Source organism: Vipera berus (assembly GCF_964194415.1).
Source record: "Vipera berus genome assembly, chromosome: Z".
Lineage (NCBI taxonomy): Eukaryota > Metazoa > Chordata > Lepidosauria > Squamata > Viperidae > Vipera > Vipera berus.
The window spans coordinates 47537616-47561026 of NC_138205.1; the positions used below are offsets into that span (position 1 = coordinate 47537616).

General features: G+C 40.9%; 1 protein-coding gene across 1 annotated transcript in view; it reads left to right on the forward strand.

The window, feature by feature from the left end:
• The window catches only part of SCN4A (sodium voltage-gated channel alpha subunit 4), a 118547-nt gene that overhangs the window by 53211 nt on the left and 41925 nt on the right, over positions 1 to 23411 (forward strand). The window contains exon 17 of the mRNA XM_081346200.1: positions 813 to 1259. Within this exon, the coding sequence (XP_081202326.1) occupies positions 813 to 1259 (447 nt within the window). The remainder of the gene's footprint in view (positions 1 to 812; positions 1260 to 23411) is intronic.

The following is a 23411-nucleotide window of genomic DNA, read 5'->3' on the forward strand; positions in this document are numbered from 1 at the left end:
GCTCCAGCTGACTTTCCCCTGAGCTTCTCTGGCACTGCTGCCACTTCAACTCCCCCCTTCCCCCCACCTCCACATACTCAATCACTTCCTCCTACTAGTCCACTTGGGGCCAGATCTAAAGATATCATGGGACGGATCTGGCCTGCGGGCCTTGATATGTCTGCTTTAAGGTTTTTAACTTGGGGAGACATTTGCTATAGTTTTCTTTCCATCTTCCTCTGGACACTGTCTAAGAAGCAGATCATTAGGAAGGGGTTATTTTATTTATTTTAACATCTGTTTCATTGGCTTTTACTATACTGCATGTTCTTCACAATTATCAGAAAGTAGGCCATATAGAACTGTTACACGGTTGATGTAACAGTGTAATACAAATAGGTTATGCCTCAAGACCTAGATGTGTTTTAATATAACCAACCTGCCACAAAGTTCCTGGCTGACAAATTGATAAATAAAATAAGGATCAGACTTTGGCCTTATATGCAAAGCATAATATCCTGTTAAAATTGTAGGAAATGCTTGGATACAACAGCATCTTTGGAAACAAAACAAACTGTGTTGTAATACAGCATATACTTTGCATGATTTATTTAAAATTTGGATTTTCTTCAATGAGAACATAGATTACTTAGCAACATAAGGTGTTTTTTTTACATTTCTTCCCATTATCTTTATTTTTCTTAAACATTGTGAATTGGCTGGCAGAACCTATCCTTGATTATTTCCTTGTCTTGTGGTCAAAACATCAGCACTGGGGACAAAGTCCCCATTCTGAATAAATTTTTAAGTGATATTTGCTTTTGTCTCTTTAGGTACTCAACCTGTTTTTAGCTTTACTGCTTAGCTCCTTCAGTGCTGATAGCCTGGCAGGATCTGATGATGATAATGAGATGAACAATTTGCAAATTGCAATTGGCAGAATCACCCGAGGGATTGATTTTGTAAAGAAACATGTCCTCCTCCTGCTTCACAGAGAACTGAAAGAGAAAACAGAGCTATCATCTGAGGAACCAGATGACAGTAAAAAGGAGAACTTTGTTCTCAACCACATGGACACTCTCAACCATGTGGACGCAGGCCAGGATTTCAAGTCTGAATACATGGATGGAATAGTAAAAAAAGAGCAACTCATTGATGAGCTGGACCAAATGAACTTCATTAATAATCCCAACCTGACTATAAATGTGCCTATAGCATCTGAGGAGTCTGATCTTTATGATGAAACTGATACAGGTGAAGAAACTGCTGATGACATCAAGGTGAGTTCTTTTCCAAAAAGGTTAGTGCAGAGATGCAGCTGGTTGGAACTGTTTAAAACATATCCACATTCAGGATCTTTTGATGAGACTATTCTCAGAACTGTTTGTCCAAAAGGTAGGTTGTCTGTCATTACCAATTGCATTATGCACTGAAGACAATTCTAAAACAATTTCTGTTCACAAGGTATGTAGTTTTATGGAGGGAGTGAAATTGGGTAGAACAAAAATTGAATGAGTAGTACTTGAGAGAGAAAAAATAAAGGAGATTATGTCAAGCTACTTCCCTACAGTGGCAACATTTCCAAACATACAGTACATTTCAGTAATGCCATTTTTTTACATAACTCCTCTTACAGCCTTTTAAAAATATCTGCTGTTTTTTAAATGCATCATGTGATGATTATTAACTTCGTATATTAGTAGGCTGCTTACATGGAGAGAATCTATGAAGTCACTAGGACTCAAAAATGACTGGATGGCACATAATCACATTATTGGTACCTCCTAGTTGGTGGGTTATATGCAACAGTATGATGACTTACAAGAGAACCTTTTTATATAAATTTATATAAATTTTCTTTATAAGCAGTTGCCATTGTCAATTTATAATTTCTTTCCTGAAGATTTTGTCATTTTGCTAATTCTATATTATGTCCAAAATCTTTTGCCCATGTTATCATTGTTTCTTTCACTTGTTCATCTTCCATTTTTAAATTTAATAGAAAATTATACAGTTTCTTAATCAGCTTTTCTTCTGAAGTCAACAGCATCTGATCAAACATTGTCTGGTCTTTATAAAAACCATGTATTTTAGCATCATTCTCATATCTCAATTGTATTTGCAATTGAGGCCACCATGATAAATCAATACCCTGACCTTCCAACGCTTGTTTAAATTTTAATTTCCCTTTAGTATTTAAAATATCTTTAAAGGTTACAATTTTCTCAAAAATTAGTTACATTTGGGTGAACAAAAGCTTCCATTGTTGAAAGCCATCCTGGTATTTTCATATAAATTTTAGCTTTTATCTTTTCTCATACTAAAAGTAATGCATTCCTTACATAGTGATTTTGGAAGTATCTATGAATTTTATTCTTCCCATGCCATACAAAGGCATGCCATCCTAATTATAAATCATGTCCTTCTAAGTATAATAATCTTTTATGTCTAAGGTTTATCCATTCTTTTAGCATCTTAAAGCACATGTTTGATAGTATAAGACCCAATCCGTTAAACCAAATCCTTCATTTTCTTTAGATTCTTGTAGCATTTTAAATCTAATTCTGGCTTTCTTCCCTTACCAAATAAATTTCAAAATCAGTGTGTTTAGATTGTCAAAAAAAAATTCTCTTTTTTATGAGTACTGTTTGAAATAGGAAAAGCAATTTTGGTAAGATATTCATTTTTAGAGTAGCAATTGAGATATATTGTTCAAAGTGGGCGAAAATCTCATTTGTATTGCACCCTTGAATGTAGCAGGAAATGCTGAATATAATGTGGGTGTTGTTAAAGTAACCTAATATGCTTTTTTTTCTCCTAGCAAAATGTGTTATATAAATGTCATCATTAAATAATATCATAACGGGCAGCAAAAGTCAATATACAGGAGCCTATTTAATTATGATATAAAATAGATTGAGAACATAAGAGAGGAGTATAGGAAAAATCATGAATTAAGTCAGACATGTCAAACTTGCGATATCACGTGACATCATGCAACGTATCAGGACGGTTTTTCCATTGCCGGCAATGGGGTTGGTGCGGCTTCCAGATGACGCATCCGGCCCATGGGCCGGCAGTTTGATACCCCTGAATTAAATGAAATGGAAGAAAAATTGGTATACTTTGTGTTTGTGAAGTTAAGAGAAAGGTGAATAGTGTAATTAATCTTGAACAATGAGGTTAATGGATGCATGATGGAAATGAAGGTGAAGCTTTAATTATGAATGAAGGGATTAAAGGGTACTTTAAAAAAACCTACATATTGGTTATTATCTAGTTGTAGTGAGTACAAACAAATTCTTAGATTTACGATAGCTGCAGAGATGGACTGCAGAATTTTGAAGGAACACGACTAGGGAAAAAAGGTTATTCTATTAGAAAGATTGAAGAATGCATCTTTTTTTCACTTAGTGTCAGAAGAGGATCTTACAGGGAAAGTGGACATGGGGAAAAATGGAAAGAAGTGACAAAAATCTAAAATGAAAGTTGAGTGTCCTGACTAAAAGGTAGAATAAGTCACCTGTAGAATATATGGAAATATGATAAAAGAAAAAAAAAGATGTGGAACTGTCTAAAGTTACCACTTATGATTGTGAAGTCACCAAATAGAACGTATGATAAGGGATCTTTGGTGCAATTAGGAAGAAGTTTGGATGAGGAAAAACACTTTTAAAAAATACTGCAGAAATGTGGATAGAAGGAAGATACTGTACAGTATAATAAGTCTAGCAACAAAAGAACAGTTGTAATGTATAGTGTTAAAGAAAGCAAGACTAAAAGAGGCAGAAATAATGTAATGCTGATCTTGCTGATTCTCATTCTTAAAAGGTAAAAAGTCAGCTTAAATGAAATGACCAGTGCACCATTTATAAGTAAAAATCATCTTTTATCATCCTGCTGCAACTTGGTCCTGAGCTCATGCCCATCTTCAATCAAGCACACTCCAGTCTTTCTCACCAGAATCTCACTAGGCATCTTTTCTGTCCCTCTGTATGGCAGAACTGCCACCAGGCTGCTGAGGAAAAAACCTGAAGTGACCATTTTATTAAGGCATTAATGTATTTTAGTAAAAGTCATAACCTGCCTTTTCATGACCTGCATCTCACTTCACCAATTGCATAGACTGGCTAGAATGAAGTAGTATTTAAATTGGGGTGAGGCCGCAGGGGAGAAGGGAGAGGAAGATAGGGCAGTTATTCATAGGCAGGTTAAATGGAAAATAGACTTTTTAAATTGTAAGCTTTTTAGAATCAAGCATGTGGGATGAGCAGCTATATAAACTGAATGAATGGATGAACAAATGAATAAATAATTGCAAGTACATTATCAATTAAAAATTGTACTGTATTGGTGGAGCAGTGGGCTCCTTGGTGGAGCAGTGGGCTAATACCTCCTTAAGTAACACCAGCTGCCTGCAATTATTGCAGGTTCGCATCCCACCAGGCTCAAGGTTGACTCAGCCTTCCATCCTTCCGAGGTAGGTAAAATGAGGACCCAGATTGTTGGGGGCAATTAAGCTGACTTTGTAATAATGCCGCTTGGGGTGTGTGTGAAAGCCCTAATAAGCAGGCATATACATAGAATGAAGGCTACTGCTAAGCTTGTAAGCCGCCCTGAGTCTTCGGAGAAGGGCGGGATATAAATGGAATTAAATAAATAAATAAAATAAATAATAAATAAAAACCCATTGTGTTTGTTGAGACTTTGTGAAATTGCTGAAATCTCTTGATGTTTGTGAGTTTAAGAATTTCTCACCCAACCGTGTTGTAAATGATGTGTACTTTTCCAAAACTCTTTTTGCTGTTCCAAAATAGGTATATAAAGTCTTTTAAGAATCTGAAATCTGTTGCTACTATTTTGTTCTTGTTTTGAGCTCCAATTTTAAATTTGTATTCATCAATTATTTTATGTAAGATTTGTCTCATTTGTCCCATGTAGAATCCAGAGAGGTATTGCTGGCAGATTACGGCATATATCACATTAGAGGAAAAGTATGTGAAGATACCTCAAACCTCATTTGTGTCCTCCTAGTGCTTTTCTTATAGATGTTGGAGCAAGATAGATACCTGGATCTGTTACTAGACTGGTTTCTATAATTCCATCAGATTTTCTAAATTGGCCGTTCCTATTTATAGCCAGCAGAGCTGTCTCTATATTCAATTCTGATATCCTAGACCTCCTTCCTCCCCACATCTTTTTTAACCTGCACCTAACTTCCACCTTTAACCTGCACCTATCCAAACAAACCAGTCTTCTAACTAGAATAATAATAATAATAATAATAATAATAATAATAATAATAATAATAATAATAATAATAATAATAATAATAATAATAATAATAAGAAGAAGAAGAAGAAGAAGAAGAAGAAGAAGAAGAAGAAGAAGAAGAAGAAGAAGAAGAAGTTGGAATGGACCTTGGAGGTCATCTAGTCCAACCCCCTGCTCAGGCAGGAAACCCTATACCATTTCAGACAAATGGCTGGCCAGTCTCTTCTTAAAAACTTCCAGTGTTGGAGCATTCACCACTTCTGGAGGCAGGTTGTTCCACTGGTTAATTGTTCTGTCAGGAAGTTTCTCCTTAGATCTAGGTTGCTTCTCTCCTTGACTAGTTTCCATCCGTTGCTTCTTGTCCTGCTTTCAGGTGCTTTGGAGAATAGCTTGACTCCCTCTTCTTTGTGGTAGCCCCTGAGATATTGAAACACTGCTATCATGTCACCCCTCACCCTTCTCTTCATTAAACTACACATACCCAATTCCAGCAACCGTTCCCTATATGTTTTAGCCTCCAGTCCCCCAATCATCTTTGTTGCTCTTCTCTGTACTCTTTCTAGAGTCTCGACATCTTTTTTACATCGTGGTGACCAAAACTGGATGCAGTATTCCAGGTGTGGCCTTACCAAGGCACTGTAAAGTGGTATTAGTACTTCACGTGATCTTGATTCTATCCCTCTGTTAATGCAGCCTAGCACTGTGTTGGCTTTTGGGGCAGCTGCAGCACACTGCTGGCTCATATTTAAGTGATTATCCACTAGGACTCCGAGATCTCTCTCACAGTTACTACTATTGAGCAAGGTACCCCCTTGCATACATTCCTGAGCCTTGGTGGAGCAGTGGGCTAATGCCTCCTTAAGTAACACCAGCTGCCTGCAATTAGTGCAGGTTCGAGTCCCACCAGGCTCAAGGTTGACTCAGCCTTCCATCCTTCCGAGGTAGGTAAAATGAGGGCCCAGATTGTTGGGGGCAATAAGCTGACTTTGTAATAATGCCGCTTGGGGGGGGGCAAAAGCCCTAATAAGCAGCCATATACATAGAATGAAGGCTATTGCTAAGCACATTAGTTTGTGCTTAAATTGTAAGCCGCCCTGAGTCTTCAGAGAAGGGCAGGATATAAATGGGATTAAAAAAAAAATTCCCATTACATTTTTTCACTTTCATACCAATACCCCATTCCTTAACTTTTCCCCTGTTTTCTCAGTTCACTCTTACTTGGCTGATGAAAGCAGGAATCTTCTTCTCCTGCCCTCCAGGAGGTCCTCCTTCTTAAGTCTGAGTTTCAACCAGACTACCCTGATCCTGGGTATTGTTGCTTTCTCAGTGATGGTGCTCTCAGTGACAATCCGACCAATTACTTTTTAGCTACCACTGAGTCAATATATTTCTGTGCCACCCAGCTTAGATGTTAATGAATCACATTTTTCTTCCTTCCTGACAGTTTGTTACTTCCTTTTTCTTTCTCACAATTGAGATGTTTACTTTTTGTCTGCTTTTCTCTCTGGTCCAAACCTCTTTAATCCAGCTTTGCCTTCTCCTTATTTTTCTTGCCATGCCACAACTCCATAAACTCTTCAGTAATTGCAAAATTCCTATCAACAGCACCCCTCCAAACCACCTTCTTTCATCATCTCTTTCTTCTAACCATTATATTTTTCCTAGTTGTTTTTTAACAGTCAACTGACTGCTTCCAGCCTGCTTCACTGTCGCTTTTTGCCCACTGTATGGTATACTAATATAGACACTTGCCAGCTTTAGTGGAAAGTCATAATGTTTAGAACTCCCTTCTTTTCTAGTACCTGATTTTTCTCTTATCTCTCAGGAACTAGGGCATAATGCATTACTCAGTTACCATTAGTTCACACAAAGAGACTCACAAAATTGGTAGGGGTGGAGGGTTAGCTACTCTTCTTGATACTCCATTCACTCAAAGCAAGGCAGGAGCCAAAGGAAAATTGTAGTGGGCTCCTGAGCAGTGACATATTTTAGGCTTCCATAACAGTAGATGGGATATTAAGGATGCTTTCCAGGTTCCAGTGTAAGATTCTAATTGGACAGCAATGAAATGGGCACCAAAAGAGATGGAAGAGTCTCAGACTCTGAAAATAAGGAGACAATCATATAATTAAGGAGATAAGAAGAATGACTAAGAAAGCATTACATATCAAGGCAATAACACGAATCCTTGAGCCAAATGGGAGCAGTAAAGAAAAAGAATTATATTCTGATAGAAATGAAAAAAAATCATATTTCTTGGATGTCAGGCTATAACAGCAAGCTTTTATGTCTGCTGTTATCTACAGAATAGGTTATCATGAAGACCATAGAAATAACACTATTCAGAGAATTTGGATCCAAAGCATAAACAAACATTCAAAAATAAAAGAATTGAACTGTAGAATTGAAGAAGGGATACTTGTTGGATTATAGCTTAAAAATGAAGTAAAATCCTGGAAGGAATATAAAAAGCAATGAAGAAGTATAGCACGGAATACTTTGATAATGATGAGAATCTAGATGGTATAATCAATGTCCATCCAAGTAGAGGGGAAATCTGGGTAGCACCAGCAAAGAGAAAAATAAACTTTATAGATTCCAGCCAAAGTCACTTCACAATTTTTCCTAGGGTATCAATTCAGTCTTAAAATACCAGAAATATTTGCATGGAGAGCCCACCACCCAAGGCTTATAATCACATGGTCAGAATGATCTTCTGTGTAATCTTAATACTAGATCAGGGCTTTTCAAACAGTGGTACGGGTACCACCTGGGTACATTGGCACCTGGCAGGTGGTACGCAACCATCCTAGAAAAGTGGTAGCGGGGGAGGGGAATGAGCTGAACTGGTGGCAGCACCGCACAAGCCTGAGCGAGAGATGGCTGGAGCTGCAGGGCTGTCAGGACTCAGCAGAAGCGCCAGGATCAGCTCCAGGCTCCAGCTGGAGCTCGGTGCCGATCCTGGCGCTTCTGAGCCCAGAAGAAGCACCGATCAGCTGGAATGTAGCTGCATCTCCAGGGTCTTGTGATTTACATTCAGATGCTTGGCAATTGATTCTGTTTATGATGGTCACAGTGTCCCAGGGTCATGTGAAGTGACCAAAACCTGCTGCAACCACCCAGCAGACGAAATGAAAACCAAACACCCAACCACCCCCCCCCCACTGCCAATACTCAATAGAAATGCTCACAACAATGAAAATTTTGGACAGGAGGAAGAGTGCCGCCGGGCAGGCAAGCAGTTGTCTTGCTCGGCTGTGGCTTGGGGGGCACTTTTTTCAGTGCCATTGTAACTTCGAACAGTTACTAAGCGGACTGTTGTAAGTCAAGGACTACTTGTACTTTTTTGGTCATCAAGTTTTTGACACCTTGCTAGGCAACTGGTGGTACTAGGATGTTGCCATATCCAAAAAGTGGTACAATGGGTGAAAAGATTGAAAAGCCCTGTACTAGATCACATTAAAGTAGATTCAGCAAGTTTCTTTAATTAATAGGTTTCTCTGTTTTTCCCTTTCACAGTCATTTATAATTTAAACTTGAAAAATTATGCATACTGATGAATTTACAGTATCATAATCCAGACAAGCTTTTATTTTATTATCCTGTTCTCCGGGATGTCTTTGAAGTATGGAAGTATGTAGACTTAGGCACTTCCATACACAGTGTCAGTGCAGATTTTAAAATGATGATTGTAAAAACACAATCATCAAACTATTTTGCAAATAGGGGTATAAAAAGGTAAAGGTAAAGGTTCCCCCGCACATGCGTGCTAGTCGTTTCCGACTCTAGGGGCCGGTGCTCATCTCCGTTTCAAAGCCGAAGAGCCAGCGCTTGTCTGAGGACGTCTCCGTGGTCATGTGGCCGGCATGACTAGACGCCAAAGGCGCACGGAACGCTGTTACCTTCCCACCGGAGTGGTCCCTATTTTTCTACTTGCATTTTTACGTGCTTTCGAACTGCTAGGTTGGCAGAAGCTGGGACGAGTAACAGGCGCTCACTCTGTTACGCGGCACTCGGGATTCGACCCGCCAAACTGCCAACCTTCAGATCGACAAGCTCAGCGTCCTAACCCACTGAGCCACCGCGTCCCTTTTAAATAGGGGTATAATATGGGACAAATCTCTTTCTCAGAATTGTTTTTCTCTAGTGCCTTTGAGGGAATGGGAAATCTGCATTTAACTCCTGAAAAAGAGAGACACTGAGAATTGGGATAGCTATAGTCAATTTGTGATAAGGAAAACAATCTTCTGCACATGCATGCATTTCTATTAATATTCCATAACCTGGCACCTTCTTCTATCATATGTGCCTCTTTCTTCCTCCTCTTTCTTTCTCTGACTTGTTTGATGACTGTTCTTGTAGTAGAAGAGCAAGTGAGATGAGCAGAATTTAGAATATTCAGATGCTTTGCATTGTTAATAGATCTCTTTCCCCAAATGGTATCAAGGTAGGAGAACTTATGCAGACTAATTTTGTTGGCCAAACATTAATATATAGACAATGGATGTTTGTAAGACCAGTAGGGCATAAATCATTTTAACCAGGATGATTCCAGAAGCTTTAAATACAGCAAATTCTGAACTAAATATAAAAACTATTTCACACCATAGACTGTCATGTGAGTCTCTTCCATAGCTTACAGTTTTTATTTTTATTTATTATTATTAATTTAATTTATATACCGCCCTTCTCCCAGGGGACTCAGGGCGGTGAACAGGGCAATACATAAAAACTAGATACAAAAATTAAAATTATTAAAACATGATTAAACAATGCCCATAGAATTAATACAAATTTAAAATTAAAGTTAATTTATAAAAATTCCACCCTGTCCCATCAGGCCAGGCCAGCTTGTTTAAAAAGATGGGTTTTAAGATCGCGCCGGAAGGAGCGGAGATCGGGCGCCATCCGGAGCTCAACCGGAAGATGGTTCCATAAATCCGGTGCACCCACAGAGAACGCCCTCCCCCTGGGGGCCACTAGTCGGCATTCTTTGACCGGTGGCACCCTGAGGAGGCCCTCTCTGTGGGAGTGTTCTGGGCGGAGGGAAGTTGACGCCGGCTGCAGGTGCTCCCCAAGGTATTCCGGACCCATGCCATGAAGGGCTTTGTAGGTCATTACCAACACCTTGAACCTCACCCGGAAGACAACTGGTAGCCAATGCAGCTCGCGGAGCAAAGGTGTGACATGGGAGTATCGGGAAACTCCCAGTACAACTCTCGCGGCTGCATTCTGTACCAGCTGGAGCCTCCGAGTGGTCTTCAAGGGTAGCCCCATGTAGAGAGCGTTGCAGTAATCAAGACGAGAGGTCACGAGCGCATGAGTGACCGTACGTAAGGCATCCCGGTCTAGATAGGGCCGCAACTGGCGCACCAGGCGAACCTGGGCGAAGGCCCCCCTAGTCACAGCTACAATATGGTCTTCTAAGGAGAGTTGTGAATCTAGGAGGACTCCCAAGTTGCGAGCCCTATCTACAGGAGGTAATGACTCACCCCCCATAGTGAGGGGTGGGATATACTGAATGTCCCGAGATGCCGGTACGCACAGCCACTCAGTCTTGTCAGGGTTGAGTCGAAGCCTGTTCCTCCCCATCCAGTTTTATTTGGCTGCTAATTGTCAGGCACAAAGAATCAGGACCATTCATAAGGTTGCAACATAGAAGACTTATCCAAGCCTATATACAAGAATTAGGTCAACTAAACTTTGACATTAAATTGGTGCTAATGAAATTCAGGAAGGGTTGGAGTCCATGTGGGAATGCAGTGGTTCTAAGCTGATGACCCATTTAACTCCGCCTGGCTCCAACTCTGCCTGCTCTTCTCTTACATCAGTATAAAACTGTATGGAAAAATGTGAGATCTTTATACAGAAAACAATCTCTTGCAACCAGAGGTGAAATCCAGTTCTGGTGCCAATGTGATTGAGAATGCTTTAGCTATAGATTCCTATAAAATATTATTAATTCCCTATTACATCTATGCTTGTGAAATTTCCAAGGATATATGGCTGATTTCTATGAGAAAGAGAGTACCAAAGTAGATAGGCAGTTAACCTAGTGAGATCAGTGTCTCTGTATATGACTAATGCATTCATCTTTTCGGTAAAGATTTTCCTCCTACTTTGGCATATATTCCCATATGTAGAAACCAATGGATACACAGATAAATTCACACATCACACATAGATGTTATTTCTTTTTGCTAATATTTTTATGGTAAATTATTTTTTATTAATATCCATATGCTCAATTTGATTTCACAAATAGACAAATATATTTGGAATTGAGATCCTTAAGTTATCTTTAAATTACAAAGGGAACTCTTAGCATTCTCATTGAGAAGCTGACTGACTTCAAATTCTCCCCCGCCATCTGCGATTGGATTCAAGACTTTCTTAGGGATCGGTTACAAACAGTGAGGGTCGGCTCTGCTTTGTCCACCCCCCTGAAGCTTTGCACCGGCATGCCACAGGGCTGTGTGCTTAGCCCCTACCTGTACTCTTTATACACTTATGATTGTGTATCATCTGACCCATCCACTGTGATAATCAAGTTCGCAGATGATACAACTGTGATGGGTCTTATTACAGGTGGGGATGAGACAGCATATAAAGCGGAGGTACAAAAACTATCCATATGGTGTAGTAACAACAACTTGCACCTAAACATCGGCAAGACGAAAGAGATGGTGTTAGACTTCTAGAGAAAAAAGGAGGAACCTGCCCCACTTTACATCGGAGAGAACTGTGTAGACAGAGTTTCCTCCTTTAAATTTCTGGGAGTCTACCTCTGTGAAGATCTGACCTGGAAAGTTAACACAACTCAGGTGGCTAGAAAGGCCCAACAGAGGCTTCACTTTCTTAGGGTCTTGCGGAAGAACAGGGTAGAACAACAGCTAATGACCCTCTTTTACCAGTCTACTATAGAGAGCGTCCTCTCGTATGGTATTGTGCTTTTGTATGCTGGTCTGACAGCTGCGGATAGGAAAGTATTACAGAGGGTAGTGAGCACAGCACAAGACATTGTGGGCTGTTCCCTGACACCACTGGATGACATCGCCAGGGCTCGTTGCCTTGGAAGAGTGAGGAAGATTCTCAGGGATGACTCACACCCTGGACGGTATCTCTTTCCTACCATCCGGTAGGAGATATAGGAATATAGCCAGCCGTACCAACAGGCTGAAAAATAGCTTTTATCCGTGGGCTGTTAGGCTTTTAAATGGGGCATAATCTTATGCAGAATTGACTTGGGAGGCCGGTGTGTGGTGTAGTTGGTTCACATAGTGTGGTGGGATGGAGGGTTTGTTATCACTGTGTGTTGGGGGGAGAGAGCAAGGGGGGAGGCTCAGCTAATCTCAATGTACACATGTTGTACTTTGACAATAAAGGTATTTATTTATTTATTTATTTATTTATTTATTTATTTATTTATGTTGGGAGTACTAAAAGTTGAAGTTGAACAAAATATGGAAAATTTTAAGTTCTCTGTCCATATTATTTTCTAAGCATAGTACAATTTATTCAAAGTTGGTTTTGGTTTTACAAATATATATGCTGGTTCACTTTCTTTGCATAAAAGCTGGAGGATTTGGGAGCACTGATTCTGATGTATAGAGATACTGTATTATTTTTAAAGTTCTTGACTGAATAATTCTTGGTTCTGAATGTTTACAAATGTGGTTGAGATGTATTGAAATACTCTTTAGTATATCAGCTACATATTTCATAATGGTCCATCTAATTGTTTTGACCATTGACATACATTGGGTCAATATGTTGCTATTCTCAACTGGGCTGATGGGTGATGCTGAGTTAGGAAATGTAGTTAATGTTTTCAGAACTTTGGTAGTAGAAGGACCATGTGGTGCTTACAGAGCCTTGGTGGAGCAGTGGGCTAATGCCTCCTTAAGTAACACCAGCTGCCTGCAATTAGTGCAGGTTCGCGTCCCACCAGGCTCAAGGTTGACTCAGCCTTCCATCCTTCCGAGGTAGGTAAAATGAGGACCCAGATTGTTGGGGGCAGTTAAGCTGACTTTGTAATAATGCCGCTTGGGGTGTGTGTGTGAAAGCCCTAATAAGCAGGCATATACATAGAATGAAGGCTACTGCTAAGCTTGTAAGCCTTCCTGAGTCTTTGGAGAAGGGCGGGATATAAATGGAATTTAAATATATATATATATATATGATAGGATCTAAAATTAATTAAATAGGTGCTTAAAGATTTTATCTCTTAAAATGCTGTAAACCCCCAAATTCTGGAGCAGGTTTTAGGCCTGGACACTCAGGAGTACTCAGGGCAACCATAATATTAGTACTGCTGGATGTTGTGAGTTTTGGATGTCAGCAATTAAAAGTAGAATATATAGAGAGGAATCCTTTTAAGCACATGTAAATTATAAGCCAGCTTTCATATATAAATGCCCTCCCAAGAACTGGAGCATTTAAATAGAAATGATGGGAATTTTAGGAGATACCAAGTTGAAGACGCTGCTGTGTGGTTAATATCTGTTCCTGTTTTCAATGTTTTGTTTACAATAAATGGTGATAAATAAAACAAAGTCATGAACTGTTTTTTCCTGAGCTACTAAGAGCCTACAATCAGTGTCCTGCACATGTAGATATCAGTGCTTGAAATTTAGGAGATAGGAATTCCAACTCAGACACTCCAGCATATCCTGAAGCCTCAGTATTCTCTGAATTTAGAAATAAAGCTGTTTGGGAGCTTCTTTCCTAATGTCAAGGCTTAGGAGCAGGAGAGCAAGCTTCCTAAATATAAAGAGAAGCTAAAAGCTTTTTAAGAAGCACATTATCAATGATGCAGCTGATAGCAGATTTCCCATAATGTTTATGAGAATAGGACTGTATTAAAGCGACACCTAGTGGCATATTCTAAATAAACAACAACAAATAAATGTATGCACAATTATTTATAGTTTATCCCACATATATCCTCCTCCCCTTAAAACATGTTTTCTTAAACATTAGCATCAATTATACAGTTGAAGCTCTGTAATTAAAATGACACCTTTCTTAACATTCTACCATGTTATTTGCTCCAAGAATTTCATTTACTGTAATCTAAAAATGCCAGGTTCAGCAAGTATATAATTTGATAGAGACTATGAATCAGTTAAAAAAGAGATATAAGTTTAGCAGAATTTCAGAGAAATCTGCAAAACATTAGTAAGCAGCTGAATTGTAATGAACTTGAGCTATCATATTGTTTTATTTGTGCCTGCCAAAATTTCCTTCCTTCCTTCCTTCCTTCCTTCCTTCCTTCCTTCCTTCCTTCCTTCCTTCCTTCCTTCCTTCCTTCCTTCCTTCCTTCCTTCCTTCCTTCCTTCCTTCCTTCCTTCCCTTCCCTTCCCTTCCCTTCCCTTCCCTTCCCTTCCCTTCCCTTCTCTCCCCTCCCTGGATATTTATTTGTTTCATAGGTACAGATTTTTATCTTGCCACATTTTTTTTCACTTTATTGCATGCTGATTACAGTTTCACAATAAACATGATAGAATTAAAACAATATGCAAGCAAAAAAAACAAAGAAAGAAAAGAAAAGTAATAAGAACAACAAGACATTCAGATTGCAGGTATATGAAGGTTCTTTGAAAAAGTTTATTTTTTAATAGCTCACCAAAAATTCCAGGGAGGGGGCCATGCTGATTTCAGTGAGGAGACCATGCTACTACAGAGAAGCAACACCTATATTATCTAATACACTTGGTTGCAAGAGCCTTGGTGGAGCAGTGGGCTAATGCCTCCTTAAGTAACACCTGCTGCCTGCAATTAGTGCAGGTTCGAGTCCCACCAGGCTCAAGGTTGACTCAGCCTTCCATCCTTCCGAGGTAGGTAAAATGAGGACCCAGATTGTTGGGGGCAATTAAGCTGACTTTGTAATAATGCTGCTTGGGGTGTGTGTGAAAGCCCTAATAAGCAGGCATATACATAGAATGAAGGCTACTGCTAAGCTTGTAAGCCGCCCTGAGTCTTCGGAGAAGGGCGGGATATAAATGGAATTAAAATAAATAAATAAAATAAATATGATTGGAGGACATAGTCCTATGGCTATCCAGGTCCCAAGTCATTTAAGACTTTTACAGTATAGGTTAACATTTAAAATTGAACTTGGAACAGTACTGGTAATCTGTGGCGGCCTTACAATATAAGTGTAATATTCTCCCAATTCCAGGGACCAGTTAAGACAGGGGCCACCATACTCTGAACTAATAATAATTTCCAAGTAATTTTAGAAGCAGTCCAGGCAAAGCACACTGTAGTAATTTAAGTGGTGAAGCATGTTGCTAGGTCCTCTTATATCAGGTAAGGATGTAATTGGTACACCAAAGAGAACCCCACGTACAAAAAACAAGTCCATCTTGTTTGCATTCAGTTTGAGTCTATTCAAATGGGTTCCAGTCATTATCCATTCATCAGAGTATAATATCAACAGCATTTCCCCACAGCCCAGGCTAGCACTGTAGATTATACCCAATGTATCACAGTCACAAAAGCCACTGAGAGTCAAAAAGACAAAGTCAGATGTACTACCACTATCCTGGTTCAAACACAGATCACCCAGAAGAACAACCAATGCTGTCAGAATCCATTTATATCACATTCATAAATGTATGTTTAAAATATTATTTCCCCCCCCCCCATGGATTCTGCCATCTCCCGAGGAAGGAGGAGCGCATGTGGATTCAGCCTGCCTTAGGTTATTTCAAAGACCAAGGGAAACCTTTTGAACTGGGGGAACAAAAGGGAGGGTTAGGGAAGAAGGCATCTGGCCTGTGTCTCCATTTGAATCTGTAAAGGAAGAAGGCAACAACCATAAAGATTTGAAGTTCCCTTTTTCCCACGAAAGGGATGACACGAAGTAAAATGATGGGGGGCTGACCAAATGGGGTTGAGGGAAGGGGGGTTGAACTGGGAACTCTTTATAAAGTTTCAATCTGTAAAACAATACCAAGTCCTGTCTTGTATTTCCATAACCAAGCATGTCCTAGTAAAATTCCTTTTGGACTAGAACTGACTCCAAGAGTTTGGTTTTCCTAAGATGTGGATTGGGGTGGGTCCTGACAAATACCATCTCAGTTTCACATCGCAAAATTGAATTCAGACTGAAAAGTTTCAAGATATTTGGGAAATGTCACTGAAGGAAGGAGAAATCATCAACAGATAGCCATTTCTCATGGGTACAATTCAGAAAATATTGTTTTGCAATCTGCTTCGGAGTTAAATGGCTGGGAGTTAAGGGATACCATCAAGTTCACATTCATAATGCAGCGTTTTAAGAGCATAAAGTTCAACCAAGCCTTGTTTCTTAGGTTTATACATTAAATGACCAGTTTTGGGGATTTTTTTAAACTATATTGGAAATATTAAGACTTGTTAGAACCCTCATTTTATAATTCTTTCTGCTTTAGTTGTTGGTTCCGCCATTCTCCTGGAGGGGAGGGGGAAAAAGGGCTTGTAGTGTTTGTAGTGCATGCTTCCTCTATCTTCTTTGATGTACCCTCTTTGGAGTGTGAACGGAATGCCTTGGGGCCATCTGCCTTATTTCGGTATGGAGGGAGGAAACTGCGAAGACCTGAGAACCTTGAGAGAGGTACCTTATTGGCTTATTTCCCACAGCTCATTGTCACCCATGGTTTGTCCTGTTTGAACAGACCAGATGGACAGTTGGGGTGGGGTTTCTATTTCACGCTTTTACCTATTGATTTGAGCGGGAAGCCCTCAGATCCTGCTTAGATTTCCTGCTGTCTGTACCTGCCAATAAAAGTTCCTTTTGAAATGATGCAATTTTCAAGAGTTCTGCTTTCTTGGTAGGGAAACAGAGGCGGGTCCTTCCATTAGATAGGATCTGCAAAGTGGTCAACCTGGAGGACAATTCCTACCAGGGAGACTGTGCAAGATAATGTCAAACCACGGCAGTGAGAAGAGGGAAAATGAGCACTTGGAGGAGGCCCCCCTGGAAGCTTGCCTGACTAGCAGCAGCTCGGACTCCGCCAGCTGAGGCAGACACCTGTGAGAAACCGAGATGGTCGATCAGAGTGGTAAAAAAGGATGACTGGGAGATGAAAGCCAGAAAAGTAACCCTCAAATGGGGCAGCCATCAACCCGGATGGAAGTGCAAGATGGAGAGATCACTCATTATCAGTGAAGAGGAGGGTGAAAGGCCAGCATGCTCCAACTGCTTTCTTAAGCAAGCTATCAGCATGCTGATGGAGGCATTCAAAAACCTCCAGGAGGAAGAAGCTGACCCCTCCTGCGGCTCAGTAACCATGAGACGGGACGAGGAAGAAAAGATCCAGGAGACTGGTTTTGTGAACCCCAGCCCCTCTACTAGTACTTCAGAAACGTTTGGAGTGGCAGCCGAGGCTGCCACCCTAGCCTGTGTCACCCCAGCTGGAGGAGACAGATGCTGGGCCAGAAGGAGGAGAGCTCATTAACCTGACTGAAAAGTCCCAGCCCTGGGGGTAAAGTACAATGAATCTCCCCAGCAGTTGGGCTTCTTCCTAGCCCATGTCCTGAGCTACATGCACAAACCCCTGGGGACTGCAGATGCATCAAGATTGTAACCATGGCCCTGGAAGGCACAGCAGCCAGGTGGATCGTGACCCTGCATAACGCTAACACACCCGAACTTCAGAACTTTAACCTGTTCATGGTGACCCTGAGATGGAGGTTCAAGGACGCCCTAGCAGATTGGAAAGGTAGGGAATGCATCAAGACAGGCAACTGGTGGGTGAGTACACTGAGGAATTTTGGGACCTGGACAGCCGTCTCAACTGGCCAGAAGAAATTCTGATTGGCCTCTTCAAAGATGGGCTGAACAACAACCTCTACAAGTCTTGCATCACCCAGGGGGCCCAGCACGCCTTCACGGTTGGTACATTGTGGCTAAAGAGGGAGAAATTGACCTGGCACCTAGCCAACAGTAACTTGGTCGAACCTGCAGGCATTCCCCCCCAGAAGGGAAGAGGGAGATTGCTAAGCCCCCAATTGCAAACTTATGCTCAACTGCCTATTTCAGAGGTGGTAAAGAAGGCTACTGAGCAGCTGAGTGCCATTCAAAGGCATCAATCCTGAGGGCAGACTGAATCAGAGGGGGAAAACCCAGGAAAACCCCACTGCGTCCCCGGAACACTGCTATGAAAGGCGCTGAGATTGTAGAGGTCCAACCCTCCAAAACTCAGGGAGGGGGAACTCCGACCTCACTGGAGAAACCATCGGAAAGCACTGAGAGCAACTCACATGATGGTCTCCTGGTAAATGGACCCCTCGTGCTCCTCACCAGACCCATAGAACTGTTCAGTCCAGAGATGGAAGAGAAAGTAGTCCTTAGAGCTCTAATAGACTTGGGTTGCACCTATTGCCTAATCAGTCCAACCCCAGTGGGGAATTTGGGGATTCCGGTCAGGAAACTGAAGAAACCCATTTCCTTTGGCCAGTTAGATGGGTCCATTTCAGGGGGAGTTCCAGGCACCCTGGGCACTCAGCCAATTGAACTCACAATGGGGGATCATACAGAGACTCTGGTGTTTATTGTAGCCCCTGGCATGGAATGGCCTCTGATTTTGGGGATGATGTGCTTGAGAACTTGGAATCTGAGAGTAATTGGAGAATGGGAGAATTGAGGTTCCCGAAAAGGAAGGCTGTGGCACAGGGCAGGGAGCCAAAGCAAAAAGGGGGGAGAAGGTCCAAGGTGGTGGCAGCAGTGAGTATGGGGTGTTAGAAGGCATACCTAAGGAGTACTGAGATCTGGCCAAAGTTTTCAGTGAGGAGAGGTCCAATGAACTACCTCTTCATCAACCCACTGACTGTGCCATCAAAATTCTGCCAGGAGCTAAGCTGCCCAAGCCCAAGCTCTATTTGATGACTCCTAGAGAGCTCGAGCAGCTGCAGAAGTTCATTGAAAAGAATTTGGTGTGGGGATTTATTCAGCCAGCACAGTTGAAGACAGCTGCCCCTGTGTTATTCTGGGAGAAAAAAGATAGATCTCTTCACCTATGTGTGGACTCTGAACACTGTTTTTGAGCACAATGTCTACCCCTTGCCATTAATGAAGGACATGCTAGCTCATCTTTCCAAAGGGACAACATTCTCCAAATTGGATCTAAGAGAAGCATATTATTGAGTTAGGATAAAAGAAGGAGACGAGTGGAAAACAGTGTTCAATTGCCCCTTGGGGTGCTTCCAGTTCCGAGTGTTGCCTTTCGGGCTGCAAGGGGCACCCACAGTATTCTTGCAGCTGACCAATGAGGTCCTCCAGGAGCACCTGTATAAGAGGTTTTTGGTGTACTTGGATGACTTCTTAATATTTACAGAAACAAAGGAGGAGTATGTTAAACTGGTCAGAGCAGTCCTAAACAAGCTCCCTGCAGCCCGCCTCTATGTCAAACTTTCAAAGAGCAAATTCCACAATGAAAAAATTAATTACTTGGGCTATAGGATTTCCCACTAAGGAATAGAGATGGACCTGGAGAAGGTACGGGCAGTGTTAGAGTGGGTGCCACCCCACACGAGGAAGCAGCTGCAGAGCTTCCTTGAGTTCGTGAACTTCTACAGGCAATTTATTCCCTCTTTCACTCAGATCACCCTCCCCATCACCAATCTACTAAAAACAAAGAGGGTGGACAAGCCAAAGCCCAGTCAACCATTGAAGTGGACAATGGAGTGCCAAGCAGCTTTTGAGAAACTAAAGAGGCTTTTTTCTGCCAAGCCGGTATTAAAACACCCAGACATGGAGAAGCCATTTGTCATCCAGGCTGACGCTAGTGATGTGGAGGTAGGGGCAGTACTGCTCCAAGAGAATCAGAAAGGGTAATTGCAACCTTGCACATACACCTCCAAACAGCTCACTGAAACTAAACAGAGGTGGGCAGTGTGGGAGAAGGAAGCGTATGCAGTATGCTGGATCGTTCTCACTTGGAGGCATTTCCTGGAAGGGAGAAAAATCCCCTTCCAGGTGTGGACTGATCACAAAAACCTCAAGGTGCTAAAAATCCCAAGGAAGTTATCCCCAAAGCAAGCTCAGTGGACCCAACATTTCCATTGATTTGATTTTTCTATTAAGTACATCTCACGGGGGGGGGAGCTTTTTAGCTGATGCTATGTCAAGGATGCAGCAGTACAATAAAGTAAAATCTGACATGATCAAACCCTTGATGACCCCAAAACAATTAGTGGCCCCATCACTACGAGAGCTCAGGCAAAGAACCTCAGGCAAAGAACCTGGACAGTAATATAGAGGCCCTGACCACCACAGAGGAAAAGCCCTCTTGACAGCAAAGCAGGAACTGAGTTTAGACAAGCATTAGAAAGGGACAAATGGTTCCTTTGCCATAAAAACCTTTGGTTAATAAGGGACGAGTTGCTCTGGGTAGGAGAAAAATTATACATGCCAAAAACCCAGAGAGTAAAATTCATGCAGCTTTGCCATGACTTGAAAGTGGCTGTGCACTTTGGGTTTGTGAAAACCCTCCATCTGACCAAGAGAGAATTCTGGTGGCCTTCTATAAAAGAGGACATTGAAAGCTATGTGGCTAGCTACCCTGTCTGTGCAACAGCAAAGCAAAGACAGGGGAGAGCACCAGGATTATTACAAGCAGCTGCTAGTCCTTCAGCACCCTAGAGAAAGATTTCTATGGATTTTATAGAAGAGCTGCCAGAAAGTGCAGGAAACACTGTCATTTGGGTAGTAACAGACTTATTCTCCAAACAAGTCCATTTCATACTCTGCTACCAAAGCCTTGGCCAAATTGTTCATACAGCATATCTACCAACTGCGTGGGCCCCCACAATGCATTATTTCAGATAGGGGGGTTCAATTCACTTCAGAGTTCTGGAAAGACTTTTTGGATCTACTTGGTATCAATCAGGGCTTGTCATCTGGTCAAGGGCTTGTCATCTGCAAGTGAATGGTGGGACAGAACATTCAAACTCAGTACTAGAAAAGTACCTGAGGTGCTTCATAAATTACCAGCAAGACAATTGGACTGAGCTATTACCTTTCACGGAAGTGGCTTACAACAACGCAGTGCATTTGAGCACTGGTTACACCCCATTCTAGGTGGCAACAGGACAAAGCTTCAATCCTATGCTTGAGTTACCTGTCAATGAATCCACCATCCCTTCCCTAAAGGAGTGAATTAAACAACTACAAAACACTTGGCCTGTGGTTAGAAAAGCTTTGGACGAGGTGTGGGAGTCTTATAAGGCACAGGCAGATAAAAAACAAATGGAACCGAAAGTATTCAAAGTGGGGGGGAAAGTAGATCTCTCAACCAAGTTCCTAAATCTTTGCAGCCCTCAAAAAAGCTGGCCCCAAAATTCATAGGGCCATTCCCCACAAAACACATAACCCAATAACAGTGGAATTGAAACTCCCCAAAAGACAAGTTCACCCTGTATTTTATTGCAGCCTGCTTAAACGAGAGCTGACTTCTCCCTTAAGGCCAGCAAAAGCCCCTCCCCACAGCCCATTATGGTGGAAGGGGAACAACATTTTGAAATTAAAGAGATATTAGACTCCAGGAAAGATCATGGGTCAATCCAATACTTGGTAGCGTAGAAAGATCTCCCACCATCCCATAATGAGTGGGTACATAAAAAACATGTCAGAGCCCCTAGATTGCTAAATAGACTCCACACCTGTTATCCAGATAAGCCTGATTAACATTGTTGTTTCAACTCTCTCCCCTTTATTGTTATTACGTGACTTGCCTTCTTTGCTTTGGAAAATAGTTTTTGGATTAAACAGCAAAAGGATGCTTAGAATATGAATTTGGGAAAGCTAATAATGGATTAAGGGTCCAGACGGACCTGGGTTTTGAATTAATTAGAAGAATGTTTCCCAGGGAAAATGGCAATTGTGTTTTTTAAAGAAGAAATATAATAATGGGATCTTGAAGGTTTGACACTAGAGGGAACTAGAGGATGGAACCAATAAAGTTGCTGACATCTGGGTCTGACAAAAACTGGGAAGTATGGAAACTGTTGAAGAGACTACGCACAGATATAAGAAGATCCAAAGACACTCTGAACAAATGGGGCTATCCAGTGGCTCCTGTTATTTGTGATTGTGGTGACATGCAGAAAACAACCTATATGTATACCTGCCCTTAGTGTCCTGATCAGTGTGCACTCGAGGACTTCATGGCAGCCAGACAGAATGCAATTAATGTTGCTAATTTCTGGGCAAGATCTGTTTAACATGTACATAATTTAATCCTGTATTTTATATTTTAACTTTTATGTTGCGCAGTATGCCTTATTTTTATTGTGATGCTTCTGATACAAATAAACAAACCACTAAATCAAACTGGCTCTATTTTATAACATAAATAGTTTATGATATAAATTTGGATAACCTTTTTTCTGGATTTACTAAAGAGATCTGTTAAAGTCTTGGAGGACTTTATGAGAAGTGAAAAATGGGTTTAAATTAGTTTTTAATTTTTCTATTTATAATTCTTAATAACATAATTTGAGAAAAAATAGAAAGGTTTCAGATAATCTAGTTCCTCTGGGATGCTGTGTAGCTGATCCATCACCATCTCAATCATCTTCCCCCAAAAGAGATTGGGGGTTAGATGATAAATCCAGGACCACAGCAAGGAATACACTGTGGTTTGATGTAATGATTTAGATATAAACACAGGGATGTGATCTGAATTTGTGAGCAAATTCCTATTACATGATTTTTCACCTAGGTTGTTCTGAATCATGGGGATATTTTCATGGGAAAATATTGCCAGGGTTTTCTACTTCAGAAATTATTAAATTAAAGAAAATGTAGAAATAAGAGTTCATTAAAATATCCTCAAGCCATCTTTGATTACCCAACTACATCATGGTAGAAAAATAGCCAGTTTTGTAATATTTATGTCAATTGTTGTCAAAATACAGAAATTATTGCTATTGCTAGACATATATGATAAAAGTGTGCTACATAATGTTTTGTTTTTTAGGAGCGGGAAACTATGCCCTGCCATCTTAGGCCTCTCTGACTTTGTCTTTTGTCTTACTCTTTGTGAACAATTTTTATTGTTGTGTATAATTACCATCCATTAAATAATCTCTTTTGTATTAAGTATCTGAAAAATTCCCTTGACGCCTGAAGCAGTAAAAGAGGAAGCAAAGAAGATCTGAAAAATATA